The 13,930-nt window shown below is 42.2% G+C and overlaps 1 protein-coding gene across 3 annotated transcripts in view; it reads right to left on the bottom strand.

The window, feature by feature from the left end:
• ECE1 (endothelin converting enzyme 1) overlaps window positions 1-13,930 on the bottom strand; it is a 171,190-nt gene that overhangs the window by 29,961 nt on the left and 127,299 nt on the right. For all 3 annotated transcript variants that reach the window (XM_051988315.1, XM_051988314.1, XM_051988316.1), the window contains 4 exons: window positions 10,258-10,379; window positions 8,461-8,607; window positions 6,812-6,877; window positions 5,148-5,339 (listed from right to left, as the gene is read on the bottom strand). In XM_051988315.1, coding sequence (XP_051844275.1) covers window positions 5,148-5,339; window positions 6,812-6,877; window positions 8,461-8,607; window positions 10,258-10,379 — 527 coding nt within the window. The remainder of the gene's footprint in view (window positions 1-5,147; window positions 5,340-6,811; window positions 6,878-8,460; window positions 8,608-10,257; window positions 10,380-13,930) is intronic.

Below are 13,930 nucleotides of genomic sequence, written 5' to 3'. Positions count from 1 at the left end.
AGTCCAGCCTTCTTGTAGGTCTTTCATTTGTGAAGGGGACCAATGACATTACAGGGGATGTCTTGACTTCTAGGTGAAGTGGATTTAAGGGAGGCAGTTCCACAAAGTCATCGGCTCTTTCTCTCTTCCAGAGTCACTGGAGTCCTGTGGCAGGACGAGAGCCAAGATGACTGATGGCCGGGATGCAGTGGATGACCTGGGTGTCTCTGCGTCTGACCAAGCTCCTACTTTGGCCACCTTCATGGCCACTGGAACACCTGCTCAGTCTGCTAAGTAAAATGGAGCCATCTCCCATGGGGCATGGACTCTACGGCTCCTGCCCACTCCTGGAGGAGAGGGTCTTCTCTGTTAGCGTTAGCTATTAAAAAAATCAAAGCAATCTGAAATCTCTTTGGAGAGACTCGAGGGATGAGGAAAGAACCCTGGGCTTGAAACAAGACCGTTTGATTTCTGAGCTTTGGACCTGGAAGCGGGGAACCCCTGGCTCTGCCAATCATTAATTCCAGTGATTGACAATGGACAAATGACTTCATTTCTCCAAGTTTCAGTTTCACTCTTTGTAAAAAATGGGAACACTGAAACACTATCTACCTAATAAAGTTGTGAGGATGGAATGAGAGAATATGATAAAGCCCTTTACAGGGTTTTAAAGAAATCTTAATTATTATCGATCATGAATTTTCTAGAGAGGATTCTTGGTTAGATTCATTCTACCCACAGCATAATAACCTATAAACACTGGTGGTGTCCTAAACTGGAGCCCATCCTCTGGAAAAGGGCTGAATACATGTGAAGGTGTGCTGGATTATTATTGAACCCTAAAAAACAAGAGGAATGAAAAGAAACACAGGAAAACCCAATACGTACAAAGGCAATGCAAGATGAGAAAAACAAAAGTCAGAGTGGGATATAAAGGATAGAGTGCTGACCTTAGGAACTAAAAAGATCTGAGTTCAAATCCCACTATAGACATGTAACCACAATCAGTCAGTTGATAAGCAATCATTAAGCACCTTCTGTGCTGAGCAGTAAGGATGCAAAGAAAAGCACGAATATAGCCCCGTTACAAAATTGGGGAGACAATATGCAAAGAACTATGTACACCTAAGTAATATGGAGGATAAATGGAAGGTATTAATACAACTTTTATTTTTTAAAGAAGGAAAAAAATCAGTATTGGATCCCAAGCCATCACAAGTTAAGATTTAAAAAATCACTTGAAGTGATTGGAAAAAAAGAATCAATGTGATAGTTGACATTTGATTTCAGTTTTGGAAAGAAGGGAGTGAGATGGTATCAGAAAAATAAGGAAGGAATCATTTTATTTGGGGAAATAATAAAGTCTGGAAAGGTGGCAAGGCAGAAAGAGCACATGATTTGAAGCAGATGGATCTGAGACCAAATCTTAGCTTTGATACTTACTAGCCCATGGCCAATCATTATAGTTCATTAAGCCTTTATTTTTCTATCTGTAAAGTGGGGCTAATAATCCTTGTGTTGTCTACTCTTTGTTGCTATTGGGAGGCAAGTATGCCTCAAAGGACCAGAGAAATCCATTCATTTGACAGCTTTGCACAAAGTCACCCAATTAATAAGAAATTGAGCTGGATTTGCTCCTGGATCTGCTGACTCCAAATTCAATGCTTTCCCCCCACTGACTATGGTCCCTGAGACCCAGAATGCTAATTTAAATCTGGGTTCACCCCCCAAGTACCCAGAACAGTGAGTGTTTTGCATTGAACTCTCTCCTCTTGGACTCAGGAAGGGCTACACAAAATAGGCAGCAAACCTTGGAGCCCTGGGGCACTGGTAAGGGGAAAGGATGGAGGCAGGCTTGCAGGGAGAGCCAGCACCTTCCTCAGCTCTGGAGAGGGGCTCCTGGAGAGAAAACTGCCAGCTCCCCTCCTCATCCCCAGTCCAACCACCCTGAGGTGCTGTGGGAGGGCTCAATCCGTGCTCTGGGAACCTAGCAGCTGGAACCGACCTAATGAATGGGACACAAACAGCCTGACCTTCTAAGGCTGCAGAAGAAAAACAGTTCCAGATGTCTCCCCCAGCAACAGGGGTCATGGATCTCCCTCCAGCTGTCTTGTGTCAACAGCTTCCCCCTCCCCACCTAGCATCACCTGCCACCTCCCAACGTTTACAGCTCCAGACCTTTTGGCTCCTGGGATAAGGGCTATAAAACACACCTGTGCTCTCCATGCAGGAGGTCACTGGCTCCACAAAGGCAGGCGGGGAAGTAGCAAAGGCCTGGATTTAGACCCAGACAGCCTGGTGCTCTGTCTATCCAGGTCCAAATTAAGCATTTAAAGGTTCAGACAGCAGTAAGACTTTTGGGACACAGTCCCTGCCACCCAGAGGTCATACAGGCAATCTGGCAGCACAAGAAACACAAACATCTATCTGAAGGCTTGTCCAGGGGGTAAATCATCCATTCCTTGTCTGCTTGGCCCCAGAGAAATCACAGGAAGGCAGATTTAGTCCAATGTCAGCTCCTAATCATCAGAGCTGCCCCCCAGAGTGGAATGGGCTTCCCTGAGAAACAGAGCTCCCCCTCGCTGGAAATCTAGATATATGGGGAAACCATTTGTCAAGGGAACCACAAGACATCCATCCATCCATCCATCCATCCATTCCTGGATTCAGCTGGATCCCAGAATCTCAACACGGACCTCAGAGGGAATTGAGTCTAGATTCTGGTGAGATAAGAGAGATGCAAAAAAATATCCTTTGGTACCCTCTCGGCTGATGGACTAACTGGGGACCTTCCGGAGGCCTGCCAGGCTCAGAGAGGATGTGGGGCTCTAAGCAAAAACAGGAGGCAAGCAGGCCGTGGGGCATGGAAATATGGACCAGGAAGCAGGCAGGGAGAGGACAAATCTGACCAGAGCAAATGATGGAAGGCTTCCTGAAGGAGGTTATATCTGAGTGGGCCTTGGAGGTTGAAGGAGATTTAAGGAAGGAGAAAAAGTTTTTTTTCAAGTGGGGAAACAGCAGGGACAAAGTCAGAGTAAAGGATGGGGAATGTGGTAGAAAGTACAGCAAGGAGCTCATAACCAGAGGTCCTAACTGGACTCGTGGAGCCAAGCATTCTTCCCTCCCCTCAGCATCCCCACCGGCACAGGCACAAGCACACTCCCCATCACAGAACAAAGTGAAGTTTCAAGTCAGGCATTTGACATGGACTTGTCTGAGTGGGGAGGCCATTATCATTCTTACAAGCTCATGGCTCCTTCTCTGACTTCCTGTTTCCCCACCTGTAAAATGGGGATAAGACGACTCCCTGGAGCTTCCTTAGAAAAGGCAGCTGTGAGGACTGCATGAGAATGTCTGCAGAGTCCCTTGCCAGTCTTCATGCCCTACACGAATAGGAATACTAAGCTTTCTGAGTCTCAGTTTTCTCATCTGTAAGAGGGGGATAATAATCTTCTTAATAGCTGCCTTGTAGAGTTATAGTAAAGAACAAATGACATAATGACCTTAAAGTGCCATGTGAATGAGACTTACTGATAATTTCTCTGAATCTCAGTTTTTTCATCTACAAAATGGATGTGATGCTACATGCACAAGCTGTTTAGGATAACAGAACTGAGAACTGGATGGGACCTGAGTGCTTTGCACCTGGCAAACAGATTGGGCATCCCAGGAACCCTGTTTATAATAAGCCTGGTCATCACAGTGTTAGAAGGAACCCTGGAGATCCTCTAGGGTTCTTTATCTGAGATCCACAGATACAGATTTTAGGAAATCATGAGCTAGAGTTTTTTGAAAATGATAATTGTATTTCAGTACAATTGATTTCCTTTATAATTTTAACCTTATTTTGAGAAGGGGTCTATAAATTTTCCAAAGTGTTGCTCAAAGGTCCATGATACAAAAAAGGTTAAGAACCTCTCATCTGATCCAATTCCCTCATTTTATAGATTAAAAAATTGAGTTCCAGAAAGGGAATTCATATGTAACAGTGATGATGATAATAATAACAGCCTGAAGTTACACAGTGTTTTAAGGTTTCCTTCCCCAAAGTGGAAAATAGTTATACAAAGGTTGCTATTTCTATCTTGCAAAGAAGGAAACTAAAACTCACACAGGGAAAGGGATTTTCCCATGGCCATGTACTAATCAAGAGTTTGAAAAGTTGTTATAATTTTACAGTTGACAAATGATAAGGCATGAAAATAAGATATTCAGGATTATTCAGTGCTACCCAATTGCCTTTCCAGTGGAGCAGTGGGAAACCAGTAGGTGGCAACCTTAAGTCACTGTGAAACCATTCATGAAATCTTAGCATTGGAATCACAGACTCTAATAACTAGAATCACAAAATTTTAGAAATAGCATTACATAATCTCAAAAGTGGAATCACAGAATCTTAGAACTAAACTTACAAAATCACTGGAATTACAGAATTTCAGAACTGGAATCACAGAATCTTAGAACTAAACTTACAAAACCACTGGAATTACAGAATTTCAGAACTGGAATTACAGAAGCTCAAAACTGATTCTGGAATCTCAGAACTATAATCATAGAATCTCATCTTTAAAATAAAAAAAAGTTAGACCTAGAATTATAAGATTTTAGAACTGGAATCACAAAATCTTTTAACTAGAATTAAAAAAAAATCTTAAGCACATAATAATAAATTTTCAGAAGTGGAATCATAGAAACTCAGAATTAGAACTACAGAATCATAAATTTTCAAAAATGGAATCACAGAATCTCAGAGATAGAATTACAGAAGCTTAGAACACGGAGACATTGTTAGAAAACCTAAATCATTCTCTCTCTAGCCTGCCTCTATCACTCCTAGTTTGCCCTTGGGGGCTAAGAACAGGTCTAATTACTCTTCCAGAGGACAGTTCATCAAACTTTTGAAGTCACCTATCATGTTCCCTCTGAGCCTTTTCTTCTTTAGGCTAAACATTCCTGTTTCCTTCAATCAATTCTCAAATGGCACTGAAACAACACATTAGTGATAGTTAAACAGACTTAGCTTTTAAGAAGAGAAAGCTTAAAAAAATAAAAAAAAAAAGAAATCTTGGAGCAGAGAAAAGGGGGAAAAGCCCATGTGAGTGTGGGCTCCCAAAGAAGGGCCTGAGCTAGGAGTTACCGCCCTCTGCCAAGAGAGGCAGCCTGGTTACCTGCAGATCTCCAGCGGACATTTTGTGGTAAATGACCTCCTCGTCTCGGCGCTTCTCCTGGGGAATGGTGATGTTGGCCAGCGCCGTCTCAAAGTCCAAGATCTGCTGCATCTGGTGACGAATGGATTCCTCCTCTCCCCCTCCCAGGAGCTTGCCCAGCTGCACCATGTAGTTCAGGTAGCCTGTCAGGACCTGGAAGAACCAAGGTGACATAGTGGATGGGAAGTCCGAGGGTCTGGGTGAGAGCCCTACCTTGATCTCTAAGTGTGAGAGGCTGGGTAAGTAAGTCACTTTCCCTCTCTGGTTATATTTTTCTCATCTGTAAAATGAGAGCATTAGGCCATCTAACCACTGGGGTCCTCTTCAGATCTAGATCAAGATTCCCATTTTTGAAAAGTAATTTTTCTTTTTTTAATGAATATAAATCACTTTTCTCTCCTTAACATGCCACTGGAAAAAGAAAAACAAAAAACAAATTCCTGAATGAATCTTACTCCAAAATATATGTCTTATTTGGTTCCCAAAGTAATAGGATCTTTCTCCACATCTTGCGTAAGAGTCTTTCCTGGAAATGATTGTTGTTTTGGTGTTTTGTATCTTCTTATGGATTCTAGCCTATATTTACATTATTTAAAATTTGTATACACGGCTTATTTCTCCCATTTTGGTATCTACCCTCACTCCATATCAAGAACAGTGAAATGCACACAGGAGACACTCAATAAATGTTTGAGTGAATGAGAGAATGATGTGGTTGTCCAGGGCTGGGGAAGGGATCCTCTCGATTCTTTGTTCTCTCACAGAATCCTAGAACCTCTAGATATTGTCATCCTTTGGATATTCTCTATTATCCAAGTCTCTCCTAAAAAATAAGTAATCTAGAGACATGCACCAGGCGTTATGTCTGGCCAAGAAGGAAGACAACAAGATAGTCACCTCCCTGATCAGCTCTGGCCATAATGCCTCTAAACGTAGCCTAAGATTTTTTTTTTCTGAGACAATTGGGGTTAAGTGACTTGCCCAGGGTCACACAGCTAGGAAGTGTTAAGTATCTGAGGCTGAATTTGAACTCAGGTCCTCCTACTTCAGGACCGGTGCTCTATCTACTGTGCCATCTAGTTGCCCCTAAGATGGCTTTTTTAGTGACCATCTCACATTGTTGACTTTGCATATCCCCTAAAAAAGTCTTAGGGAAAATATGTTTTATTTTAAATTAAATCATTTAACATTAAGCCTTGATGAGATAAGTTAAAACTTGTTTTACGAGCAGTTACATTTATAGAATGAATTTCAACACTTGAGCATTCATTCATTCAATAATCATTTATTTTTCTTTCTCATACTACTAGGCAGGCAAGCTTGGTGCATTTCTGCCTGGGGGCATCTCCTACTGAAGCGGAGAAGAAGCTCATTTGTCTCCTGTGACTTGTTTGGGTTAGACTCCTTCTTAGCCCAAGGGATTTGCTGCTTATCTCCCATCAGCCAAATGCCATCTTTGCTCTTTCCTAGCTTCCAACACTCTCTGGTGGCATAGGTGCATAAAAAGGGCCTCCTGGAGGAGAGGGGAGGGGAGGGAAGGGAGATGAGGGGAGAGATGAGGTCCTTGAACCTGAAGAAAGTAGCCTGGGACCATGAGGAGCCTGGCCTCTGACCAATGTACTCACCTTCTCATTTTCTGTCTTATTCAAATAATAATCTCTTGAAGGTAAACCTAAGCCGGACTGATCCACCTAGAAGAAAGCAAAAACTGGTGACTATCAAGAACAGAAGCCATAAATGAGCTGTATTTATAAAAATAAGAGCCATTCCCGGGGCAACCAGGTGGTGCAGTACATAGAGCACCGGCCCTGAAGTCAGGAGGACCTGAGTTCAAATCCAGCCTCAGACACTTAACACTTCCTAGCTTTGTGACCCTGGGCAAGTCACTTAACCCCAACTGCCTCAGCAAGGAAAAAAAAATAACAATGAGATAATATATGTACAATGGTGAGGGGCAGCTAAGTAGCACAGTGGATAGAGCACCAGTCAGAAGGACCTGAGTTCAAATCTGGTCTCAGACACTTAATGCTTCCTAGCTTTGGGACCTTGAGCAAGTCACAATTGCCTCAACAAAAAACAAACAAACAAAAAAAGGTAATAGAAAAGCCATTTCCTAGTTGATAACTGGATAAAGGATGTAAACAGGCAGTTTTCAGGAGAAATCAAAGCTCTCAATACTCACATGAAAAAAATGCTCTGTCTAGATTAGAGATAAGATTAGAGAAATGAAAACTAAAACAACTCTGAGGTGCTGGCAATCAGATGGGCTAATGTGATAAAAAAGGAAAATGACAAATGCCGGAAGGGATGCAGAAAAATCAGGGACATTAATGCATTGTTGGTGAAGTTGTGAACCGTCAATTTGGTGCACTTTTACCTGGAAATACCATTGTATCCCCAGAAGGTCAAAAACAAAGAAAAGAGACCTATATGTAGAAAAATGTTTGTAGCAACTCTTTTTTTTTTTTTGTGGTGAAAAAGAATTGGAAAAAATAAAAATGAAAAGAATTGGAAACTGAAAGGATACCCATCAACTGAGGAATGATTGAACAAACTATGGCACTTAATTGTGGGAGTCTTAGAAAAAGCTGGGAAGACTTATGTGAACTGATGCAAAGTGAAGTGAGCAGAACAGCATACACAGTAATAGCAATACTGTATGATGAGTAATTGCTAAAGACTTAACTCTAATCAGAGAATGATCCAGAATAATCCAAAGAACTCGTGATGAGAAATCATCTCCAGAGAGAGGACTGATCATCTCTGAGTATAGATCAAAGTATATACTGTTTTCACTTTCTTTTTCATTTTTTTTTTGTTTTGTTTTGTTTGCATTATGGCTAACATGAAAAATGGTTTCTATGACTTGACATGTAGAAGTGATATTATATTGTTTGATTTCTCAGAGAGTGGAGAAGAGGCTGGAACGAGAGAACTGGGAACTCAACATTTAAAAAAAATTAATATGAAAATAAATAGTATAATTAAAAAAAACACAGGCCAAAGACACTGCTGATGGAATCACATTAAGGAATGAACACTGAATATGGATTTCAAGCCTGATCTTTCTTTGACTTTAGTTGAGGCTCTTCTCTTTGGTTTGAGTTTTTTCACTTGGGAAAGGAAAGAAGTAGGATAGGCTGGGAGAGGGAGAGAGGCAGGGAAAAGGTAAACTGTCCCGATATTTTTAGCCAGGCAGGGCTGCTCAAGGGCTAGATGTCTTTGTGGACATTCAGAGGTCAGGGTCCCAAATGGCTCAGGGGATAGAACTCACCTGAATCACATTGCTGTTGGAGTTCTTTGAGTCGGCACTGACGTACACAGAGAAGAAAGGGGAAGTTCGGTAGTGGGCAGTGACCACCTGCAGGGTCTCCTGGAAGTTGTCCTTGTTCCATGGGCCTGTGATGTTCCAGCCACCAAGCTATAGGATATGAGAAAGAGGTGAGAACCTGGTGAGAGCCTTGCTCCATCATACTGGGGCCATAACAATAATGGTTCATGTTGCCATAGCCCTGTGAGTTAGGGTAACATTTATGGAAACTGAGGCTCAGAGAGAGGGAAAGAAAAATTTGCCCAGAGTGAGTGTCAAAGTCAGAATTCAAATTCAAGTGTGTCCTTACTGTAGGCTTCAAGGCCCAACCCTCCCATTAGATGGGAATAAGAGACTGTGAGATCCAGTAAGAAGATAGAGAATGGGCAATAGCATAAATTTGTGTGGTGGTCACCTTTATTTGGTGCTTATGGGTCATGTTTTAGAGAAATAAAAAAATTCTTGCTATGTTTTTCTTCTAAAGGATATTCCAGGGTGTCAGAGCTGAGAGGGTCCTTAGAACATGGGATGTCAGAGCTGGGAGGGTGCTTAGAACCTGGGATGTCAGAGCTGGGAGGGCCCTTAGAACCTGGGATGTCAGAGCTGGGAGGATCCTTAGAACCTGGGATGTCAGAGCTGAGAGGGCTCTTAGAACCCAGGATTTAGGAGCTGGGAGGGCCCTTAGAACCCAGGATGTCAGAGCTGGGAGGGCCCTTAGAACACAGGAGGTCAGAGCTGGGAGGGCCCTTAGAACCCAGGATTTAGGAGCTGGGAGGGCCCTTAGAACCCAGGATGTCAGAGCTGGGAGGGCCCTTAGAACCTGGGATGTCAGAGCTGGGAGGGCCCTTAGAACCTGGGATGTCAGAGCTGGAAGGGCCCTTAGAACCTGGGATGTCAGAGCTGGAAGGGCCCTTAGAACCTGGGATGTCAGAGCTGAGAGGGCCTTTACAACTTGGGATGTCAGAGCTGGGAGGGACTGGGTTCAGAGTCATTCCCACTATGCCTGAAGCCTGTAGCCTGCAGGTCCCCAGCTTGCTCACTGTGATGTCACAGGGAAGAAGATGAGAAGGAATGCTGAAAGCCCCCCCCCCCCAATTTCCTGAAGAGGAGGGGGGCGGCCACTGGGGGCTCCTTCCACACAGAGAAGGCCTCTCTCTAATCCTGGGCCAAGACCATCTGTCTTTCATACAAACACCCTTCGAGGAAAAGGAAGTAGCAACATCGAGAATTTCCTGTTCAAAACATTCTACCGTCCATCGGGGCAGTCAGAAATGGAGGCAGTGGAGAAAGAACAGTGAATCACTACTGACTTCACCTCCCTGGGTTTCAGTTTCCTCAGAACAAGAGATGGGGATGAACAGCCTCAGAGACCCCCTTCTAGTGAATCAACTAGCATTATTCAGCACCTACTCTGTGCCAGTCATTGTGCTCATCTCAGCACAAAACTGAAAAAAATCATCAGGATTGTGATTCTACAAATATCAGCTCCCTGACCAGGAAGTGATCCTCTACAAGCACAGGGCCACTTTGTTACTAGCTTATTAAATGGCATTATTTTAATGCTCTACATTTTAAATTTTTTTTTACATTTTAAAGTCTTTCTACTGTGAACATTTATATACGTTGATAACTATTAACCATAAAATGATCCAGGGAGCCTCCTGAGAAGCTCAGGAGTGGTTAGTGCAGGTAGAGAATATGGGGCAGGAAGAGAAATGGGGGGGAGGCAGCCAAGCCAGACCAGAACCAGGGGAGTCCCACCTTCTCAATCAGCTGCATCAAGGGCTTCGCCTTCAGTTCCTCAATCTTGGATTCGTTCATGCAGGCCTGGTAATACTGCTGGGCTTTTCGCTCAGCCTCGTTGGTGCTGGCAGTGGCATTTTCTGAAAATAATAAAAAAAAAATAAGAAGGGGTTAAAGCTGGGATCCCCAGGGAGGGAGATTTTACTCTTCTTGGACCAAACTTTCTCGAAAACCTGAACTTTCAGGGCTGAAAGTAACTTTAAAACTTGGGCTGTTTGAGTTGGAAGAGGGCTTGGAATATCAGGCCTAAGATGGAGCTTTGACAGAATGCTGGAGCCAGAGTGGACCTTAGAACACAGAATATTAGGGCTAAAGTGAATCTGAGAGGTTACTTAAAACACAGACTTTCAGAGTTAGGAAGGAGATATCAGAACGGGAAGAGAACTTAGAGATCATTCGATTTGTACAAAAAACCTGTTTTTGTATAGTCTGTGAACTGACCGATTACTGTATTTTAAAGCAATTTTATTGTATTTATTAGAATCAGCCCCTTGATGTTTCTAGATGAGGAAGTACGGAGAAGAAAATAATCTGCCAGGGTCACACTGAGGCTGAGCCACGATTTAAACTGTCTGCAGTTGTGATTTATTGTTTTTAGTTCTTATACCTGAACATTCGTGCTTTTTCTTTGTACTTCTTCTCATTAATGTGGCAGGCCATTACTCCATTTTATTGTATTTTGTCAATTAAATTGTAGATTCAAGTTTTGTCGATTAAATTGTCAATTTGTGAATTAATTGACAATTAAATAAAAAATGTGGAATGCTCTGAAAAGGCAGACTCCCTCATAATCCGAACAGCATTCTGTGCTTCTGCCTCGGGTGGAGAAGTTTATTGTCTAGTTTATGGTCCCTTCCCCCAGACCATAGCCAGATCAAGTTGTCTATGATATCTGCTGCCATAATTTCTCTTACTTTGTTCTTCCTCTGCCAAAGGAGACAGATGGCAGAGTAGACAGGATCTGAGTTCAAATCTGGTCACAGATACTTAGTAGCTATTCAATCCTAAACAAGTCACTTAATCTGAATGCCTCAGTTTCCTCAACTGTAAAATGGGGATAATAAAAGCACCTATATCTCACTTATTGTGAGGATTGAGATAATATTTATAAAAGCATAGCACGGTGCCTGACAAATAGGAGGTGCTTTATAAATGCTTATTTCCTCATCCCCCAAACTTTCGGCTTAAGAAGCTTTAGCTTTCCATTCTGCCACAAAATTCTCCCACGAGGAGAGGGGAGAAGGAAGGGAAAAGATTGGGGAATATGTGGGTCTGTTCCGATTTTCAGACCACAGCTCATGTTTTTCTACTGAAGATTGTAGCTCACAAAACTACTCAAAGCCTCATTCATTATTAATTAATTTCTCTTCTTACTTTATCCTCTTCAGGTACACAGGCTATTTAAAGATTTGTTTTCCATTTCCCTTTCTCTTCCTTATAAATTGCATCTCATTTTATTCCCTGCTCTAAACACTCATGTGATTTCTTTTTGGTCTTCCCTAGTAACCTGGTTAGGCTGTGGAGGCCTTGTTTTAAATGCCTTTTTTCAGTTAAATTTTCAGAGACACGGAATGCTGGGATAAGGGCAATCTCCCTGATAGCGCCTGCTGTTGTCACGGAGGAAAAGCTGTACAATGTTTAATCTTTAAAGGGACCTTAGAACACAAAATGTTACAACACTGACTCTCAAGCCTCTAAGGATCCTTAGAAAAAGAGTAACCAAGAGGACTTAGGATCTAGAATTTCAGAAGATTATAAAGGAGATTAGATCATAAACTGCTGGGGCATGAAATGTCTGAGCTTGGAAGGAACAAAGAATATAAAATTTTAGAATATGAAATGTCAGATTAAGAGGGATCTTAGAACATAATGTTAGAGCTAGCAGGGAAGACAGAGCATAGGATGTCAGAGCTTGAAAGGACCATAGAACACAGAATATTAGAAAATGGATTGGCAATGCTAGAAAGGTGCTGTGTTTTGAAATCCCTCCCAGTTTTGACATTCTGTGTTCTAAGGGCCCTCCCAGCCTTGACATTCTGTGTTCTAAGGTGTACCCCCCCACCTAAGTTCTTAACATTCTGTGTTCTAAGGACTCTCCCAACTTTGACATCTTGTGTTCCAAGGGCCCTTCTAGTTCTGATGTCTGTTCTAAGAGTTCTCTCCTAGCCCTGACATTCTGTGTTCTAAGCCCTCCTAGCTCATATTCTCTGTTCTTTTTTTAATAATAACTTTTTATTTTCAAAATATATGCAAAGATAGTTCTCAACATTCACCCTTGCAAAACCTTGTGTTCCAAATTTTTCTTTCTCCTTGACAGTAAGTAATCTAATATGACATTCCCTGTTTTAAAGGCCCTTCTGACACTCTATGTTCTAAGGGCTCTCTCAGCTCTCATAGTCTGACTTCTAAGGCCTCATCAATCTACAATATTTTTCCAAGGTCCTTTCCAGCTTGGGCATCTTATTGTGTGTGTTTCCAGCTCAATCATCTATATTTAATTTGTATTTAATAAGGCTGTGGTATGTCAATTTTTATTACATTGATGTTGACTTTATTTAATCATCTGAAATTGCATTTGTAGATAATAAATTTCACACTGTGGCAGTGAGACATGCTTTTCTACAATAACTGACCACGAAAAATAGTTAAGAATGGAGGCTGTGTGGTGTGGTAGAAAAAATAACAATTTGCAATTCTAAATTGATTAAAGGTTTATAGAATGCTTTAAAAGCATTAGTCTAGGGAGGGAGAGCAGGAAGTCTTTTGGAAAAAACAGTGGTTTTCTGTGTCACAAGATGAAAAAAAAATTAAGATAAAATAGAGCTGAGAAAGGAAGGAAAGGGGATGGAAGAGGAGGAGGGGGGAATGAGAAACAGGGGGAAAAGGGAAAGAGATTGGGGGAAGGAGGGAGAGAGACAGTAAAAGAGACAGAGAGAGAAAAAAGGGAGTAGGGAGGGAGTGATGGAGGGAGGGAAGAGGGGAGAGGGAAGGAGAAGGGGAGAGAGAGAGAGAGAGAGAGAGAGACAGAGAGACAGAGAGACAGAGAGACAGAAACAGACAGGCAGGCAGAGAAACAGAGTAAAAGACAGAGATAGAGAGACTGAGAAAAAGAAAGAGAGAGAGAGAGAGGAAAGGAGGGAGAAAGGGAGGCAGAGAAAGCGACAGAGTCAGACACACAGAGAGAAAGAGAAAGAAAGACAGAGAGATAGAGACACAGAGAAACATAGAAAGAGAAACAGACAAAGACAGAAAGACAAAGAGAGAGGCAGGAAGAGAGAGAGACAGGGAGAAAGAGGCAGACAGAGACAGGCAGAGAGATAGACTGAGAGACAGAGACAAAGAATGAGCAAGAAAAAGAGGGAAGGAGGGAGAAAAGGAGGCAGAGAAAGAGATAGAGAGAAACAAAGAGAAAGAGAGACAGAGAGAGATAGAGACAGAGTCAGGGAGAAAGAGGCAGAGACAGGATAGAGAGAAAATGAGAGAAAGAGAGAGAGAGAAACAGAGACAAATGGACACAGAGAGAGAAGGAGGAAAGAAAGGAGGTGGAGGAAAGGCCAGAAATGAGGAAAAAGAGAGGGAAAAACGGGAATGAAGAAGGTAAAGAAAGGAAGAGGGTAGGCATAAATAAGAT

The sequence above is a fragment of the Antechinus flavipes genome, chromosome 3 (genome assembly GCF_016432865.1).
Source record: "Antechinus flavipes isolate AdamAnt ecotype Samford, QLD, Australia chromosome 3, AdamAnt_v2, whole genome shotgun sequence".
NCBI classification, from domain to species: Eukaryota; Metazoa; Chordata; class Mammalia; order Dasyuromorphia; family Dasyuridae; genus Antechinus; species Antechinus flavipes.
This window is presented reverse-complemented; position numbering and strand designations above follow the sequence as displayed.